Source organism: Hyla sarda, chromosome 1, assembly GCF_029499605.1.
Source record: "Hyla sarda isolate aHylSar1 chromosome 1, aHylSar1.hap1, whole genome shotgun sequence".
Taxonomy (NCBI): Eukaryota; Metazoa; Chordata; class Amphibia; order Anura; family Hylidae; genus Hyla; species Hyla sarda.
In genome coordinates, this window is record NC_079189.1 from 15,826,833 (window position 1) to 15,844,782 (window position 17,950).

The following is a 17,950-nucleotide window of genomic DNA, read 5'->3' on the forward strand; positions in this document are numbered from 1 at the left end:
TCTGTACTATATCCATCTATACACAGTATATCTTCTATATAGGTAGAGACCCTCCCTATACTCTGTACTATATCCATCTATACACAGTATATCCCCTATATAGGTAGAGGCCCTCCCTATACTCTGTACTATATCCATCTATACACAGTATATCCCCTATATAGGTAGAGACCCTCCCTATACTCTGTACTATATCCATCTATACACAGTATATCCCCTATATAGGTAGAGGCCCTCCCTATACTCTGTACTATATCCATCTATACACAGTATATCCTCTATATAGGTAGAGGCCCTCCCTATACTCTGTACTATATCCATCTATACACAGTATATCCTCTATATAGGTAGAGGCCCTCCCTATACTCTGTACTATATCCATCTATACACAGTATATCCCCTATATAGGTAGAGGCCCTCCCTATACTCTGTACTATATCCATCTATACACAGTATATCCCCTATATAGGTAGAGACCCTCCCTATACTCTGTACTATATCGATCTATACACAGTATATCCTCTATATAGGTAGAGACCCTCCCTATACTCTGTACTATATCCTTCTATACACAGTATATCCCCTATATAGGTAGAGACCCTCCCTATACTCTGTACTATATCCATCTATACACAGTATATCCTCTATATAGGTAGAGGCCCTCCCTATACTCTGTACTATATCCATCTATACACAGTATATCCTCTATATAGGTAGAGGCCCTCCCTATACTCTGTGCTATATCCATCTATACACAGTATATCCCCTATATAGGTAGAGGCCCTCCCTATACTCTGTTCTATATCCATCTATACACAGTATATCCTCTATATAGGTAGAGGCCCTCCCTATACTCTGTACTATATCCATCTATACACAGTATATCCTCTATATAGGTAGAGACCCTCCCTATACTCTGTACTATATCCATCTATACACAGTATATCCTCTATATAGGTAGAGGCCCTCCCTATACTCTGTACTATATCTATCTATACACAGTATATCCCCTATATAGGTAGAGACCCTCCCTATACTCTGTACTATATCCATCAATACACAGTATATCCTCTATATAGGTAGAGACCCTCCCTATACTCTGTACTATATCTATCTATACACAGTATATCCTCTATATAGGTAGAGACCCTCCCTATACTCTGTACTATATCCATCTATACACAGAATATCCTCTATATAGGTAGAGACCCTCCCTATACTCTGTACTATATCCATCTATACACAGTATATCCCCTATATAGGTAGAGACCCTCCCTATACTCTGTACTATATCCATCTATACACAGTATATCCCCTATATAGGTAGAGACCCTCCCTATACTCTGTACTATATCCATCTATACACAGTATATCCCCTATATAGGTAGAGACCCTCCCTATACTCTGTACTATATCCATCTATACACAGTATATCCCCTATATAGGTAGGGGCCCTCCCTATACTCTGTACTATATCCATCTATACACAGTATATCTTCTATATAGGTAGAGACCCTCCCTATACTCTGTACTATATCCATCTATACACAGTATATCCCCTATATAGGTAGAGGCCCTCCCTATACTCTGTACTATATCCATCTATACACAGTATATCCCCTATATAGGTAGAGACCCTCCCTATACTCTGTACTATATCCATCTATACACAGTATATCCCCTATATAGGTAGAGGCCCTCCCTATACTCTGTACTATATCCATCTATACACAGTATATCCTCTATATAGGTAGAGGCCCTCCCTATACTCTGTACTATATCCATCTATACACAGTATATCCTCTATATAGGTAGAGGCCCTCCCTATACTCTGTACTATATCCATCTATACACAGTATATCCCCTATATAGGTAGAGACCCTCCCTATACTCTGTACTATATCCATCTATACACAGTATATCCTCTATATAGGTAGAGGCCCTCCCTGTACTCTGTACTATATCCTTCTATACACAGTATATCCCCTATATAGGTAGAGACCCTCCCTATACTCTGTACTATATCCATCTATACACAGTATATCCTCTATATAGGTAGAGGCCCTCCCTATACTCTGTTCTATATCCATCTATACACAGTATATCCTCTATATAGGTAGAGACCCTCCCTATACTCTGTACTATATTCATCTATACACAGTATATCCTCTATATAGGTAGAGACCCTCCCTATACTCTGTACTATATCCATCTATACACAGTATATCCTCTATATAGGTAGAGACCCTCCCTATACTCTGTACTATATCCATCTATACACAGTATATCCTCTATATAGGTAGAGACCCTCCCTATACTCTGTACTATATCCATCAATACACAGTATATCCCCTATATAGGTAGAGACCCTCCCTATTCTCTGTACTATATCCATCTATACACAGTATATCCTCTATATAGGTAGAGACCCTCCCTATACTCTGTACTATATCCTTCTATACACAGTATATCCCCTATATAGGTAGAGACCCTCCCTATACTCTGTACTATATCCATCAATACACAGTATATCCCCTATATAGGTAGAGACCCTCCCTATTCTCTGTACTATATCCATCTATACACAGTATATCCTCTATATAGGTAGAGACCCTCCCTATACTCTGTACTATATTCATCTATACACAGTATATCCTCTATATAGGTAGAGACCCTCCCTATACTCTGTACTATATCCATCTATACACAGTATATCCTCTATATAGGTAGAGGCCCTCCCTATACTCTGTACTATATCCATCTATACACAGTATATCCTCTATATAGGTAGAGACCCTCCCTATACTCTGTACTATATCCATCTATACACAGTATATCCTCTATATAGGTAGAGACCCTCCCTGTACTCTGTACTATATCCTTCTATACACAGTATATCCCCTATATAGGTAGAGACCCTCCCTATACTCTGTACTATATCCATCAATACACAGTATATCCCCTATATAGGTAGAGGCCCTCCCTATACTCTGTACTATATCCATCTATACACAGTATATCCTCTATATAGGTAGAGACCCTCCCTATACTCTGTACTATATCCATCTATACACAGTATATCCTCTATATAGGTAGAGACCCTCCCTATACTCTGTACTATATCCATCTATACACAGTATATCCCCTATATAGGTAGAGACCCTCCCTGTTCTCTGTACTATATCCATCTATACACAGTATATCCCCTATATAGGTAGAGACCCTCCCTATACTCTGTACTATATCCATCTATACACAGTATATCCCCTATATAGGTAGAGACCCTCCCTATTCTCTGTACTATATCCATCTATACACAGTATATCCTCTATATAGGTAGAGACCCTCCCTATACTCTGTACTATATCCATCTATACACAGTATATCCCCTATATAGGTAGAGGCCCTCCCTATACTCTGTACTATATCTATCTATACACAGTATATCCCCTATATAGGTAGAGGCCCTCCCTATACTCTGTACTATATCCATCTATACACAGTATATCCCCTATATAGGTAGAGACCCTCCCTATACTCTGTACTATATCCATCTATACACAGTATATCCTCTATATAGGTAGAGACCCTCCCTATACTCTGTACTATATCCATCTATACACAGTATATCCTCTATATAGGTAGAGACCCTCTCTATACTCTGTACTATATCCATCTATACACAGTATATCCTCTATATAGGTAGAGACCCTCCCTATACTCTGTACTATATCCATCTATACACAGTATATCCTCTATATAGGTAGAGGCCCTCCCTATACTCTGTACTATATCCATCTATACACAGTATATCCCCTATATATGTAGAGGCCCTCCCTATACTCTGTACTATGTCCATCTATACACAGTATATCCTCTATATAGGTAGAGGCCCTCCCTATACTCTGTACTATATCCATCTATACACAGTATATCCTCTATATAGGTAGAGACCCTCCCTATACTCTGTACTATATCCATCTATACACAGTATATCCCCTATATAGGTAGAGGCCCTCCCTATACTCTGTACTATATCCATCTATACACAGTATATCCCCTATATAGGTAGAGACCCTCCCTATACTCGGTGCTGTGCACATTGTAGACTATATAGGTAGAGGCCCTCCCTATACTCGGTGCTGTGCACATTGTACACTGTATAGATAGAGGCCCTCCCTATACTCGGTGCTGTACACATTGTACACTGTGTAGATAGAGGCCCTCCCTATACTCGGCGCTGTACACATTGTACACTATATAGGTAGAGGCCCTCCCTATACTCGGTGCTGTACACATTGTACACTGTGTAGATAGAGGCCCTCCCTATACTCGGCGCTGTACACATTGTACACTATATAGATAGAGGCCCTCCCTATACTCGGTGCTGTGCACATTGTACACTATATAGATAGAGGCCCTCCCTATACTCGGTGCTGTGCACATTGTACACTATATAGGTAGAGGCCCTCCCTATACTCGGTGCTGTGCACATTGTACACTATATAGTTAGAGGCCCTCCCTATACTCGGTGCTGTACACATTGTACACTATATAGATAGAGGCCCTCCCTATACTCGGTGCTGTACACATTGTACACTATATAGATAGAGGCCCTCCCTATTTTCCCTGCTGTGCACATTGTACACTATATAGGTAGAGGCTCTCCCTATACTCGGTGCTTTGCACATTGTACACTATATAGATAGAGGCCCTCCCTATACTCGGTGCTGTACACATTGTACACTATATAGGTAGAGGCCCTCCCTATACTCGGTGCTTTGCACATTGTACACTATATAGGTAGAGGCCCTCCCTATACTCGGTGCTGTACACATTGTACACTATATAGATAGAGGCCCTCCCTATACTCGGTGCTGTACACATTGTACACTGTATAGATAGAGGCCCTCCCTATACTCGGTGCTGTACACATTGTACACTGTATAGATAGAGGCCCTCCCTATACTCGGTGCTGTACACATTGTACACTAAATAGGTAGAGGCCCTCCCTATACTCAGTGCTGTACACATTGTACACTATATAGGTAGAGGCCCTCCCTATACTCTGTGCTGTACACATTGTACACTATATAGATAGAGGCCCTCCCTATACTCTGTGCTGTACACATTGTACACTATATAGGTAGAGGCCCTCCCTATACTCGGTGCTGTTCACATTGTACACTGTATAGATAGAGGCCCTCCCTATACTCGGTGCTGTGCACATTGTACACTATATAGATAGAGGCCCTCCCTATACTCGGTGCTGTACACATTGTACACTATATAGATAGAGGCTCTCCCTATACTCAGTGCTGTGCACATTGTACACTATATAGATAGAGGCCCTCCCTATACTCAGTGCTGTGCACATTGTACACTGTATAGATAGAGGCCCTCCCTATACTCGGTGCTGTGCACATTGTACACTATATAGATAGAGGCCCTCCCTATACTCGGTGCTGTGCACATTGTACACTATATAGATAGAGGCCCTCCCTATACTCAGTGCTGTGCACATTGTACACTGTATAGATAGAGGCCCTCCCTATACTCGGTGCTGTGCACATTGTACACTATATAGATAGAGGCCCTCCCTATACTCGGTGCTGTACACATTGTACACTATATAGGTAGAGGCCCTCCCTATACTCGGTGCTGTGCACATTGTACACTGTATAGATAGAGGCCCTCCCTATACTCGGTGCTGTGCACATTGTACACTGTATAGATAGAGGCCCTCCCTATACTCGTTGCTGTACACATTGTACACTATATAGATAGAGGACCTCCCTATACTCGGTGCTGTACACATTGTACACTATATAGGTAGAGGCCCTCCCTATACTCGGTGCTGTGCACATTGTACACTATATAGGTAGAGGCCCTCCCTATACTCGGTGCTGTGCACATTGTACACTGTATAGTTAGAGGCCCTCCCTATACTCGGTGCTGTGCACATTGTACACTATATAGTTAGAGGCCCTCCCTATACTCGGTGCTGTACACATTGTACACTATATAGATAGAGGCCCTCCCTATACTCGGTGCTGTACACATTGTACACTATATAGATAGAGGCCCTCCCTATACTCTGTGCTGTACACATTGTACACTATATAGATAGAGGACCTCCCTATACTCGGTGCTGTACACATTGTACACTATATAGGTAGAGGCCCTCCCTATACTCGGTGCTGTACACATTGTACACTATATAGGTGGACGCCCTCCCTATACTCGGTGCTGTACACATTGTACACTATATAGATAGAGGACCTCCCTATACTCGGTGCTGTACACATTGTACACTATATAGATAGAGGCCCTCCCTATACTCGGTGCTGTACACATTGTACACTATATAGATAGAGGCCCTCCCTATACTCGGTGCTGTACACATTGTACACTATATAGATAGAGGCCCTCCCTATACTCGGTGCTGTACACATTGTACACTATATAGGTAGAGGCCCTCCCTATACTCGGTGCTGTGCACATTGTACACTATATAGATAGAGGCCCTCCCTATACTCGGTGCTGTACACATTGTACACTATATAGTTAGAGGCCCTCCCTATAATCGGTGCTGTACACATTGTACACTATATAGATAGAGGCCCTCCCTATACTCGGTGCTGTACACATTGTACACTATATAGATAGAGGCCCTCCCTATACTCGGTGCTGTGCACATTGTACACTATATAGATAGAGGCCCTCCCTATACTCGGTGCTGTACACATTGTACACTGTATAGATAGAGGCCCTCACTATACTCGGTGCTGTGCACATTGTACACTATATAGGTAGAGGCCCTCCCTATACTCGGTGCTGTACACATTGTACACTATATAGATAGAGGACCTCCCTATACTCGGTGCTGTACACATTGTACACTATATAGATAGAGGCCCTCCCTATACTCGGTGCTGTACACATTGTACACTATATAGGTAGAGGCCCTCCCTATACTCGGTGCTGTACACATTGTACACTGTATAGATAGAGGCCCTCCCTATACTCGGTGCTGTACACATTGTACACTATATAGGTAGAGGCCCTCCCTATACTCGGTGCTGTACACATTGTACACTATATAGATAGAGGCCCTCCCTATACTCGGTGCTGTACACATTGTACACTATATAGATAGAGGCCCTCCCTATACTCGGTGCTGTACACATTGTACACTATATAGGTAGAGGCCCTCCCTATACTCGGTGCTGTGCACATTGTACACTATATAGTTAGAGGCCCTCCCTATACTCGGTGCTGTGCACATTGTACACTATATAGTTATAGGCCCTCCCTATACTCGGTGCTGTACACATTGTACACTATATAGATAGAGGCCCTCCCTATACTCGGTGCTGTACACATTGTACACTGTATAGATAGAGGCCCTCCTTATACTCGGTGCTGTACACATTGTACACTATAAAGATAGAGGCCCTCCCTATACTCGGTGCTGTGCACATTGTACACTATATAGATAGAGGCCCTCCCTATACTCGGTGCTGTACACATTGTACACTATATAGATATAGGCCCTCCCTATACTCGGTGCTGTACACATTGTACACTATATAGATAGAGGCCCTCCCTATACTCGGTGCTGTACACATTGTACACTATATAGATAGAGGACCTCCCTATACTCGGTGCTGTGCACATTGTACACTATATAGTTAGAGGCCCTCCCTATACTCGGTGCTGTACACATTGTACACTATATAGGTAGAGGCCCTCCCTATACTCGGTGCTGTGCACATTGTACACTATATAGATAGAGGCCCTCCCTATACTCGGTGCTGTACACATTGTACACTATATAGTTAGAGGCCCTCCCTATACTCGGTGCTGTACACATTGTACACTATATAGATAGAGGCCCTCCCTATACTCGGTGCTGTACACATTGTACACTATATAGATAGAGGCCCTCCCTATACTCGGTGCTGTGCACATTGTACACTATATAGATAGAGGCCCTCCCTATACTCGGTGCTGTACACATTGTACACTGTATAGATAGAGGCCCTCACTATACTCGGTGCTGTGCACATTGTACACTATATAGGTAGAGGCCCTCCCTATACTCGGTGCTGTACACATTGTACACTATATAGGTAGAGGCCCTCCCTATACTCGGTGCTGTACACATTGTACACTCTATAGATAGAGGCCCTCCCTATACTCGGTGCTGTACACATTGTACACTATATAGGTAGAGGCCCTCCCTATACTCGGTGCTGTACACATTGTACACTATATAGATAGAGGCCCTCCCTATACTCGGTGCTGTACACATTGTACACTATATAGGTAGAGGCCCTCCCTATACTCGGTGCTGTGCACATTGTACACTATATAGTTAGAGGCCCTCCCTATACTCGGTGCTGTGCACAATGTACACTATATAGTTAGAGGCCCTCCCTATACTCGGTGCTGTACACATTGTACACTATATAGATAGAGGCCCTCCCTATACTCGGTGCTGTACACATTGTACACTGTATAGATAGAGGCCCTCCCTATACTCTGTGCTGTACACATTGTACACTGTATAGATAGAGGCCCTCCCTATACTCGGTGCTGTGCACATTGTACACTATATAGATAGAGGCCCTCCCTATACTCTGTGCTGTACACATTGTACACTGTATAGATAGAGGCCCTCCCTATACTCGGTGCTGTGCACATTGTACACTATATAGATAGAGGCCCTCCCTATACTCGGTGCTGTACACATTGTACACTGTATAGATAGAGGCCCTCCTTATACTCGGTGCTGTACACATTGTACACTGTATAGATAGAGGCCCTCCTTATACTCGGTGCTGTACACATTGTACACTATATAGATAGAGGACCTCCCTATACTCGGTGCTGTACACATTGTACACTATATAGGTAGAGGCCCTCCCTATACTCGGTGCTGTACACATTGTTCACTATATAGATAGAGGCCCTCCCTATACTCGGTGCTGTACACATTGTACACTATATAGATAGAGGCCCTCCCTATACTCTGTGCTGTACACATTGTACACTATATAGATAGAGGCCCTCCCTATACTCTGTGCTGTACACATTGTACACTATATAGATAGAGGCCCTCCCTATACTCGGTGCTGTACACATTGTACACTATATAGGTAGAGGCCCTCCCTATACTCGGTGCTGTGCACATTGTACACTATATAGTTAGAGGCCCTCCTTATACTCGGTGCTGTGCACATTGTACACTTTATAAGTAGAGGCCCTCCCTATACTCGGTGCTGTGCACATTGTACACTATATAGATAGAGGCCCTCCCTATACTCGGTGCTGTGCACATTGTACACTATATAGATAGAGGCCCTCCCTATACTCGGTGCTGTACACATTGTACACTATATAGATAGAGGCCCTCCCTATACTCGGTGCTGTACACATTGTACACTATATAGATAGAGGCCCTCCCTATACTCGGTGCTGTACACATTGTACACTATATAGGTAGAGGCCCTCCCTATACTCGGTGCTGTGCACATTGTACACTATATAGTTAGAGGCCCTCCCTATACTCGGTGCTGTGCACATTGTACACTATATAGTTAGAGGCCCTCCCTATACTCGGTGCTGTACACATTGTACACTATATAGATAGAGGCCCTCCCTATACTCGGTGCTGTACACATTGTACACTGTATAGATAGAGGCCCTCCCTATACTCTGTGCTGTACACATTGTACACTGTATAAATAGAGGCCCTCCCTATACTCGGTGCTGTGCACATTGTACACTATATAGATAGAGGCCCTCCCTATACTCGGTGCTATACACATTGTACACTGTATAGATAGAGGCCCTCCCTATACTCGGTGCTGTACACATTGTACACTGTATAGATAGAGGCCCTCCCTATACTCGGTGCTGTGCACATTGTACACTATATAGATAGAGGCCCTCCCTATACTCGGTGCTGTACACATTGTACACTATATAGATAGAGGCCCTCCCTATACTCTGTGCTGTACACATTGTACACTGTATAGATAGAGGCCCTCCCTATACTCGGTGCTGTGCACATTGTACACTATATAGATAGAGGACCTCCCTATACTCGGTGCTGTACACATTGTACACTATATAGGTAGAGGCCCTCCCTATACTCGGTGCTGTACACATTGTACACTATATAGATAGAGGCCCTCCCTATACTCGGTGCTGTACACATTGTACACTATATAGATAGAGGACCTCCCTATACTCGGTGCTGTACACATTGTACACTATATAGGTAGAGGCCCTCCCTATACTCAGTGCTGTGCACATTGTACACTATATAGATAGAGGCCCTCCCTATACTCGGTGCTGTACACATTGTACACTATATAGATAGAGGCCCTCCCTATACTCGGTGCTGTGCACATTGTACACTATATAGTTAGAGGCCCTCCCTATACTCGGTGCTGTGCACATTGTACACTATATAGTTAGAGGCCCTCCCTATACTCGGTGCTGTACACATTGTACACTATATAGGTAGAGGCCCTCCCTATACTCAGTGCTGTGCACATTGTACACTATATAGGTAGAGGCCCTCCCTATACTCGGTGCTGTGCACATTGTACACTATATAGATAGAGGCCCTCCCTATACTCGGTGCTGTGCACATTGTACACTATATAGTTAGAGGCCCTCCTTATACTCGATGCTGTACACATTGTACACTATATCGGTAGAGGCCCTCCCTATACTCGGTGCTGTACACATTGTACACTATATAGATAGAGGCCCTCCCTATACTCGGTGCTGTACACATTGTACACTATATAGATAGAGGACCTCCCTATACTCGGTGCTGTACACATTGTACACTATATAGATAGAGGCCCTCCCTATACTCGGTGCTGTACACATTGTACACTATATAGATAGAGGACCTCCCTATACTCGGTGCTGTGCACATTGTACACTATATAGTTAGAGGCCCTCCCTATACTCAGTGCTGTACACATTGTACACTGTATAGATAGAGGCCCTCCCTATACTCGGTGCTGTACACATTGTACACTGTCTCCAGTGCTCCCAGTGTTTGATGTGTGTGATGGGACAGGAAGAACAGGACCTGACTTGCTTGGACACTTACACTCATTTACTTGTTAAATAAATACCTCAACAAGTACTTATCACCGGCCATAAATCCACAGATAGACATCTGCGCACATCCAGCCCTGCAGATCATTACACCCTAATGCCTGCTAGAGAGGCCAATGAGGCTAATGGGACATACAGCCTGCAGCCTGTCACTACACACAACCCACCTGGAATCATTCTTCTTTATTGTTACCTAATATATGGATATCTCTTATGTCTAATTAACCAGGACACCCGTAATGCTAATCATTACTAAATAGCAGGGTGTACGGCAAGCATGTCAAACCCCAAAAAAACAAGGTTTAAGTTTATGTGGGCCGCATAAAAATAAAAAAAGCCATGCCCTCCCTGCACAACATCTCATGCCCCCCTGCACATGACCCCATGCCCCTTTTGTACAACACTCCATGCCCCCTTTGCACAAGACCCTGCCCCCCTGCACAGGACTGTGCAGTACAGTTCCCCCCACATTAGGTGTAGTATAGTTCCCCCACATTCGGTGCAGTATAGTTCCCCCACATTAGGTGCAGTACAGTTCCCCCACATTAGGTGCAGTATAGTTCCCCCACATTAGGTGCAGTACAGTTCCCCCCACATTAGGTGCAGTACAGTTCCCCCCACATTAGATGCAGTACAGTTCCCCACATTAGGTGCAGTATAGTTCCCCACATTAGGTGCAGTATAGTTCCCCCACATTAGATGCAGTACAGTTCCCCACATTAGGGGCAGTATAGTTCCCCCACATTAGGTGCAGTATAGTTTCCCCACATTAGGTGCAGTACAGTCCCCCACATGAGGTGCAGTATAGTCCCCACACATTAGGTGCAGTATAATCCCCACATGAGGTGCAGTATAGTCCCCCACATTAGGTGCAGTATAGTCCCCACATTAGGTGCAGTATAGTTTCCCCACATTAGGTGCAGTACAGTTTCCCCACATTAGGTGCAGTATAGTTCCCCCACATTAGGTGCTGTATAGTTTCCCCACATTAGGTGCAGTATAGTTCCCCACATTAGGTGCAGTATAGTTCCCCACATTAGGTGCAGTACAGATTCCCCACATTAGATGCAGTACAGTTTCCCCACATTAGGTGCAGTACAGTCCCCCACATGAGGTGCAGTACAGTCCCCCACATTAGGTGCAGTATAGTCCCCACATTAGGTGCAGTACAGTTCCCCACATTAGGTGCAGTATAGTTCCCCCACATTAGGTGCAGTATAGTTTCCCCTCATTAGGTGCAGTATAGTTTCCCCACATTAGGTGCAGTACAGTCCCCCACATTAGGTGCAGTATAGTCCCCACATTAGGTGCAGTACAGTTCCCCACATTAGGTGCAGTATAGTTCCCCCACATTAGGTGCAGTACAGTTCCCCCACATTAGATGCAGTACAGTTTCCCCACATTAGGTGCAGTATAGTTTCCCCACATTAGGTGCAGTATAGTTTCCCCCACATTAGGTGCAGTATAGTTTCCCCACATTAGGTGCAGTACAGTCCCCCACATGAGGTGCAGTATAGTCCCCCACATTAGGTGCAGTATAGTCCCCCACACTAGGTGCAGTATAGTTTCCCCACATTAGGTGCAGTATAGTTCCCCACATTAGGTGCAGTATAGTTTCCCCACATTAGGTGCAGTACAGTTTCCCCACATTAGGTGCAGCATAGTTCACCCACATTAGGTGCAGTATAGTTCCCCCACATTAGGTGCAGTATAGTCCCCCACATTAGGTTGGCAGTATAGTTCCCCCACATTAGGTTGGCAGTATAGTTCCCCCACATTAGGTTGGCAGTATAGTTCCCCCACATTAGGTTGGCAGTATAGTTCCCCCACATTAGGTGCGGTATAGTCCCGCACATTAGATGCAGTATAGTGCCCCCACATTAGGTGCAGTATAGTTCCCCCACATTAGGTGCAGTATATTTCCCCCACATTAGGTGCAGTATAGTTCCCCCACATTAGGTGCAGTATAGTTCCTCCACATTAGTTGCAGTATAGTTCCTCCACATTAGGTGCAGTATAGTTCCCTCACATTAGGTGCAGTATAGTTCCCCCACATTAGGTGCAGTATAGTGCCCCCACATTAGGTGCAGTATAGTTCCCCCACATTAGGTGCAGTATAGTTCCCCCACATTAGGTGCAGTATAGTTCCCCCACATTAGGTGCAGTATAGTTCCCCCACATTAGGTGCAGTACAGTGCCCCCATTATGTGCAGTTTAGTTCCCCCACATTAGGTGCAGTATAGTTCCTCCACATTAGGTGCAGTATAGTTCCTCCACATTAGGTGCAGTATAGTTCCCCACATTAGGGGCAGTATAGTTCCCCACATTAGGTGCAGTATAGTTCCCCACATTAGGTTGGCAGTATAAGTCCCACCACATTAGGTGCAGTATAGTTCCCCACATTAGGTTGGCAGTATAGTTCCCCACATTAGGTTGGCAGTATAGTTCCCCCACATTAGGTGCAGTATAGTTCCCCCACATTAGGTGCAATACAGTTCCCCCACATTAGGTGCAGTATAGTTCCCCCACATTAGGTGCAGTATAGTTCCCCCAAATTAGGTGCAGTATAGTTCCCTACATTAGGTGCAGTACAGTTTCCCACATTAGGTGCAGTATAGTTCCCCCAAATTAGGTGCAGTATAGTTCCCCCACATTAGGTGCAGTATAGTTCCCCCACATTAGGTGCAGTATAGTTCCCCCACATTAGGTGCAATACAGTTCCCCCACATTAGGTGCAGTATAGTTCCCCCACATTAGGTGCAGTATAGTTCCCCCACATTAGGTGCAGTATAGTTCCCCAAATTAGGTGCAGTATAGTTCCCTACATTAGGTGCAGTACAGTTTCCCACATTAGGTGCAGTATAGTTCCCCCAAATTAGGTGCAGTATAGTTGCCTACATTAGGTGCAGTACAGTTTCCCACATTAGGTGCAGTATAGTTCCCCCAAATTAGGTGCAGTACAGTTCAACTATCTATCTCATATCTATCTGTCTATCTCATATCTACTATCACAGAAAATTGGATACACTTAGTGTCAACTAAAATTACTAATCCAAATATGAAACACTAAAATTTAACTTTTATTATACCTAAATTAAAGCAAATGAAAATAAGATCCTCTCAAACCAACAAATGTTAAAATCAAAGGCCCTGATATATATTCATATTGGCATGGTGAAAGTCATAATTGAATTATCAGAAAACCAATTGCTCCCACCAATCAGGAGACTTACCGTTAATGGTCCGTTATATGGTTACTGAGGAAAGGATGGGGGGTTGGGGTAAAGTGGAGGGGGGAAAGGGCCTAGAGATAAATTGGCCTATGGATGGCGGCCACTACCTACTTGCCCTTTCTACTAGGTCCCTTCACTACCCCTAAACCTAGACGGAGTGATCGCCCTAGAAAGGGCGGCCCCGTACTGGAACCTACCCCTGTTGTACTAGCCTAGCCCTGTACTATAGACCATAGAGAGGCTCTCTGTCTCACTTGTGAAGGCTATCTATCTCTTTGGATGGGAGAAGGATAGAAATGACCTATTGTCACCACTGTCATAAGGGTACCATCTAAGATGGATCTTATTATAAGGGAAATGACAACAATGGTCCGTCGTCACCCCTATCATAAAGTGTCGCTGGTACTATAAATCTATATATGCGGTTATAGTACAGTTGGGGTTTTGTATTATCTCACCCAGCTAGTTGGTATCACATAGATATAGCATACATACAATGAAAAAGGATCATAGCAGTATAGATAGACTGTAATATATATTTAAGCGACAGTAGGATCATACACAAGCACATATTGTGGAGACAGAGCAATTGGTGTAACCATGTAACTTATCTGGACCAAACGTGAAGAAATTGATGGTGGGGTAAAACCCCAGCTGTGTCCCGACGCGTTTCTTGCCCTAATCGTCAGGGGACAATAAAGGGTGTAAGATGAAATTAGGACCATGGTTGTCCAGCATGATGGTCAGTTGGGGATAGGGATAAGATGACCAGTGTTGGCAGCGGGAATATAGATTTACTTAGTAGGATCTATAGTACCAGCGACACTTTATGATAGGGGTGACGACGGACCATTGTTGTCATTTCCCTTATAATAAGATCCATCTTAGATGGTACCCTTATGACAGTGGTGACAATAGGTCATTTCTATCCTTCTCCCATCCAAAGAGATAGATAGCCTTCACAAGTGAGACAGAGAGCCTCCCTATGGTCTATAGTACAGGGCTAGGCTAGTACAACAGGGGTAGGTTCCAGTATGGGGCCGCCCTTTCTAGGGCGATCACTCCGTCTAGGTTTAGGGGTAGTGAAGGGACCTAGTAGAAAGGGCAAGTAGGTAGTGGCCGCCATCCATAGGCCAATTTATCCCTAGGCCCTTTCCCCCCTCCACTTTACCCCAACCCCCCATCCTTTCCTCAGTAACCATATAACGGACCATTAACGGTAAGTCTCCTGATTGGTGGGAGCAATTGGTTTTCTGATAATTCAATTATGACTTTCACCATGCCAATATGAATATATATCAGGGCCTTTGATTTTAACATATGTTGGTTTTTAGAGGATCTTATTTTCATTTGCTTTAATTTAGGTATAATAAAAGTTAAATTTTAGTGTTTCATATTTGGATTACTATCTCATATCTATCTATCTGTCTATCTCATATCTATCTATCTCATATCTATCTATCTCATATCTATCTATCTATCTCCTATCTATCTATCTCATATCTATCTCATATCTATCTATTATCTATCTATCTATCTCATATATATCTATCTCATATCTATCTGTCTATCTCATATCTATCTATCTCATATCTATCTCATATCTATCTATCTATCTCCTATCTATCTATCTCATATCTATCTCATATCTATCTATTATCTATCTATCTATCTCATATATATCTATCTCATATCTATCTGTCTATCTCATATCTATCTATCTCATATCTATCTATCTATTATCTATCTATCTATCTATCTCATATATATCTATCTCATATCTATCTGTCTATCTCATATCTATCTATCTCATATCTATCTATTTATCTCATATCTATCTTTCTCCTATCTATCTATCTCATATCTATCTATCTCATATCTATCTTATATCTATCTCATATCTATCTATCTATCTATCTATCTCATATATACCTATCTCATATCTATCTATATATCCATCTCATATCTATCTATCTCATATCTATCTATCTCATATCTATCTATCTCATATATATCTATCTGTGGTGTCCCGGTACAGCATCCTATGCGGTCCCTTTGTGTATGGGTCCGCAAGATGGTATAAGTGTATATAAATAGTTAATTACCTGTGTGTATGGCGGAACAGGACCTGCGGATCTTGTGACCGAGTGAACTCCATGGTTTTGTGCTTGAGGACCTGTGGAGGTCCTTGTGACGTTTATCTCCCATCACTCCTTGTAACTGTGAGTGACAGTTGATTGGACCAATCCAAAATGGCCCTGCCCCTGCCCATATAAGGGGATGGCGGCCATTAATCGCTCTCTTGTTCCTGCGCAGCCAAGCTGTAAGCATCTCTCTTTGGTTCCTGGCTGTTGACTGAGAAGGATCTGCGCTGCTGTCATCAGTGAGTCTAGGCCTTAGCCTTGCGGCGACGGACGATAACTTCTAATTTCTGAGTGTACCAATCCCTAAACACTCTGCAAGATCACCGGACCTTATCTATCCCCTAAATCCGGACGGATCTGCAAATATTCCCTAATTCAGAGACTTTCATAAGAAGTCAAGGTCCGCAACATCTGTTAGTCATTGAACTGTACAGAGACTGTATGTCTGAGACTGTTACTGTTCATTGGATTCCAAGTTCAAGTACCTTGTGGACCTTCAGTCTTTTTATGCATGCACCTATCGTTACTGGGAAGGGCGGCGATAGGCCGGAGAATTACCTCAGCATACTAGCCCTCAGCCTGGCGTCACGAACTATAGGGTTAACATTAACCCCTCATATACCGATACAACATCCCCACTACTATACACCCCCCAAAGGCATACAACATATCTATCTCATATCTATCTCATATCTATCTATCTCATATCTATCTATCTCATATCTATCTATCTCATATCTATCTATCTATCTCATATCTATCTATCTCATATCTATCTATCTATCTATCTATCTCATATATATATATATATATATATATATATATCATATCTATCTATCTCATATATATCTATCTATCTCATATCTATCTATTAGAGATGAGCGAACTTACAGTAAATTTGATTCGTCAAGAACTTCTCGGCTCGGCTTTTCCTGCATGAATTAGTTCAGCTTTCCGGTGCTCCGGTGGGCTGGAAAAGGTGGATACAGTCCTAGGAGACTCTTTCCTAGGACTGTATCCACCTTTTCCAGCCCACCGGAGCACCTGAAGGCTGAACTAATTAATGGAGGAAAAGTCATCAACTGCTGAGCCGAGAAGTTTGTGACGAATCAAATTTACTGTAAGTTCGCTCATCTCTACTATCTATCTATCTGTCTATCTCATATCTATATATCTCATATCTATCTATCTATCTCATATCTATCTATCTCATATCTATCTATCTATCTATCTCATATCTATCTATCTATCTCATATCTATATATCTCATATCTATCTATCTATCTCATATCTATCTATCTCATATCTATATATCTCATATCTATATATATATATCTCATATCTATCTCATATCTATGTATCTATCTATCTATCTATCTCATATCTATCTATCTCATATCTATCTATCTATTTCATATCTAT

At 43.0% G+C, this 17,950-nt stretch overlaps 1 protein-coding gene across 1 annotated transcript in view; it reads right to left on the reverse strand.

Moving 5' to 3' along the window:
- Window positions 1–17,192, reverse strand: part of LOC130313981 (homeobox protein EMX1) — a 104,278-nt gene extending 87,086 nt beyond the window's left edge. Inside the window, exon 1 of the mRNA XM_056552717.1 lies at window positions 16,490–17,192. Within this exon, the coding sequence (XP_056408692.1) occupies window positions 16,490–16,715 (226 nt within the window). The 5' untranslated portion in view covers window positions 16,716–17,192. The remainder of the gene's footprint in view (window positions 1–16,489) is intronic.
- Between the last annotated feature and the right edge of the window lie 758 nt (window positions 17,193–17,950).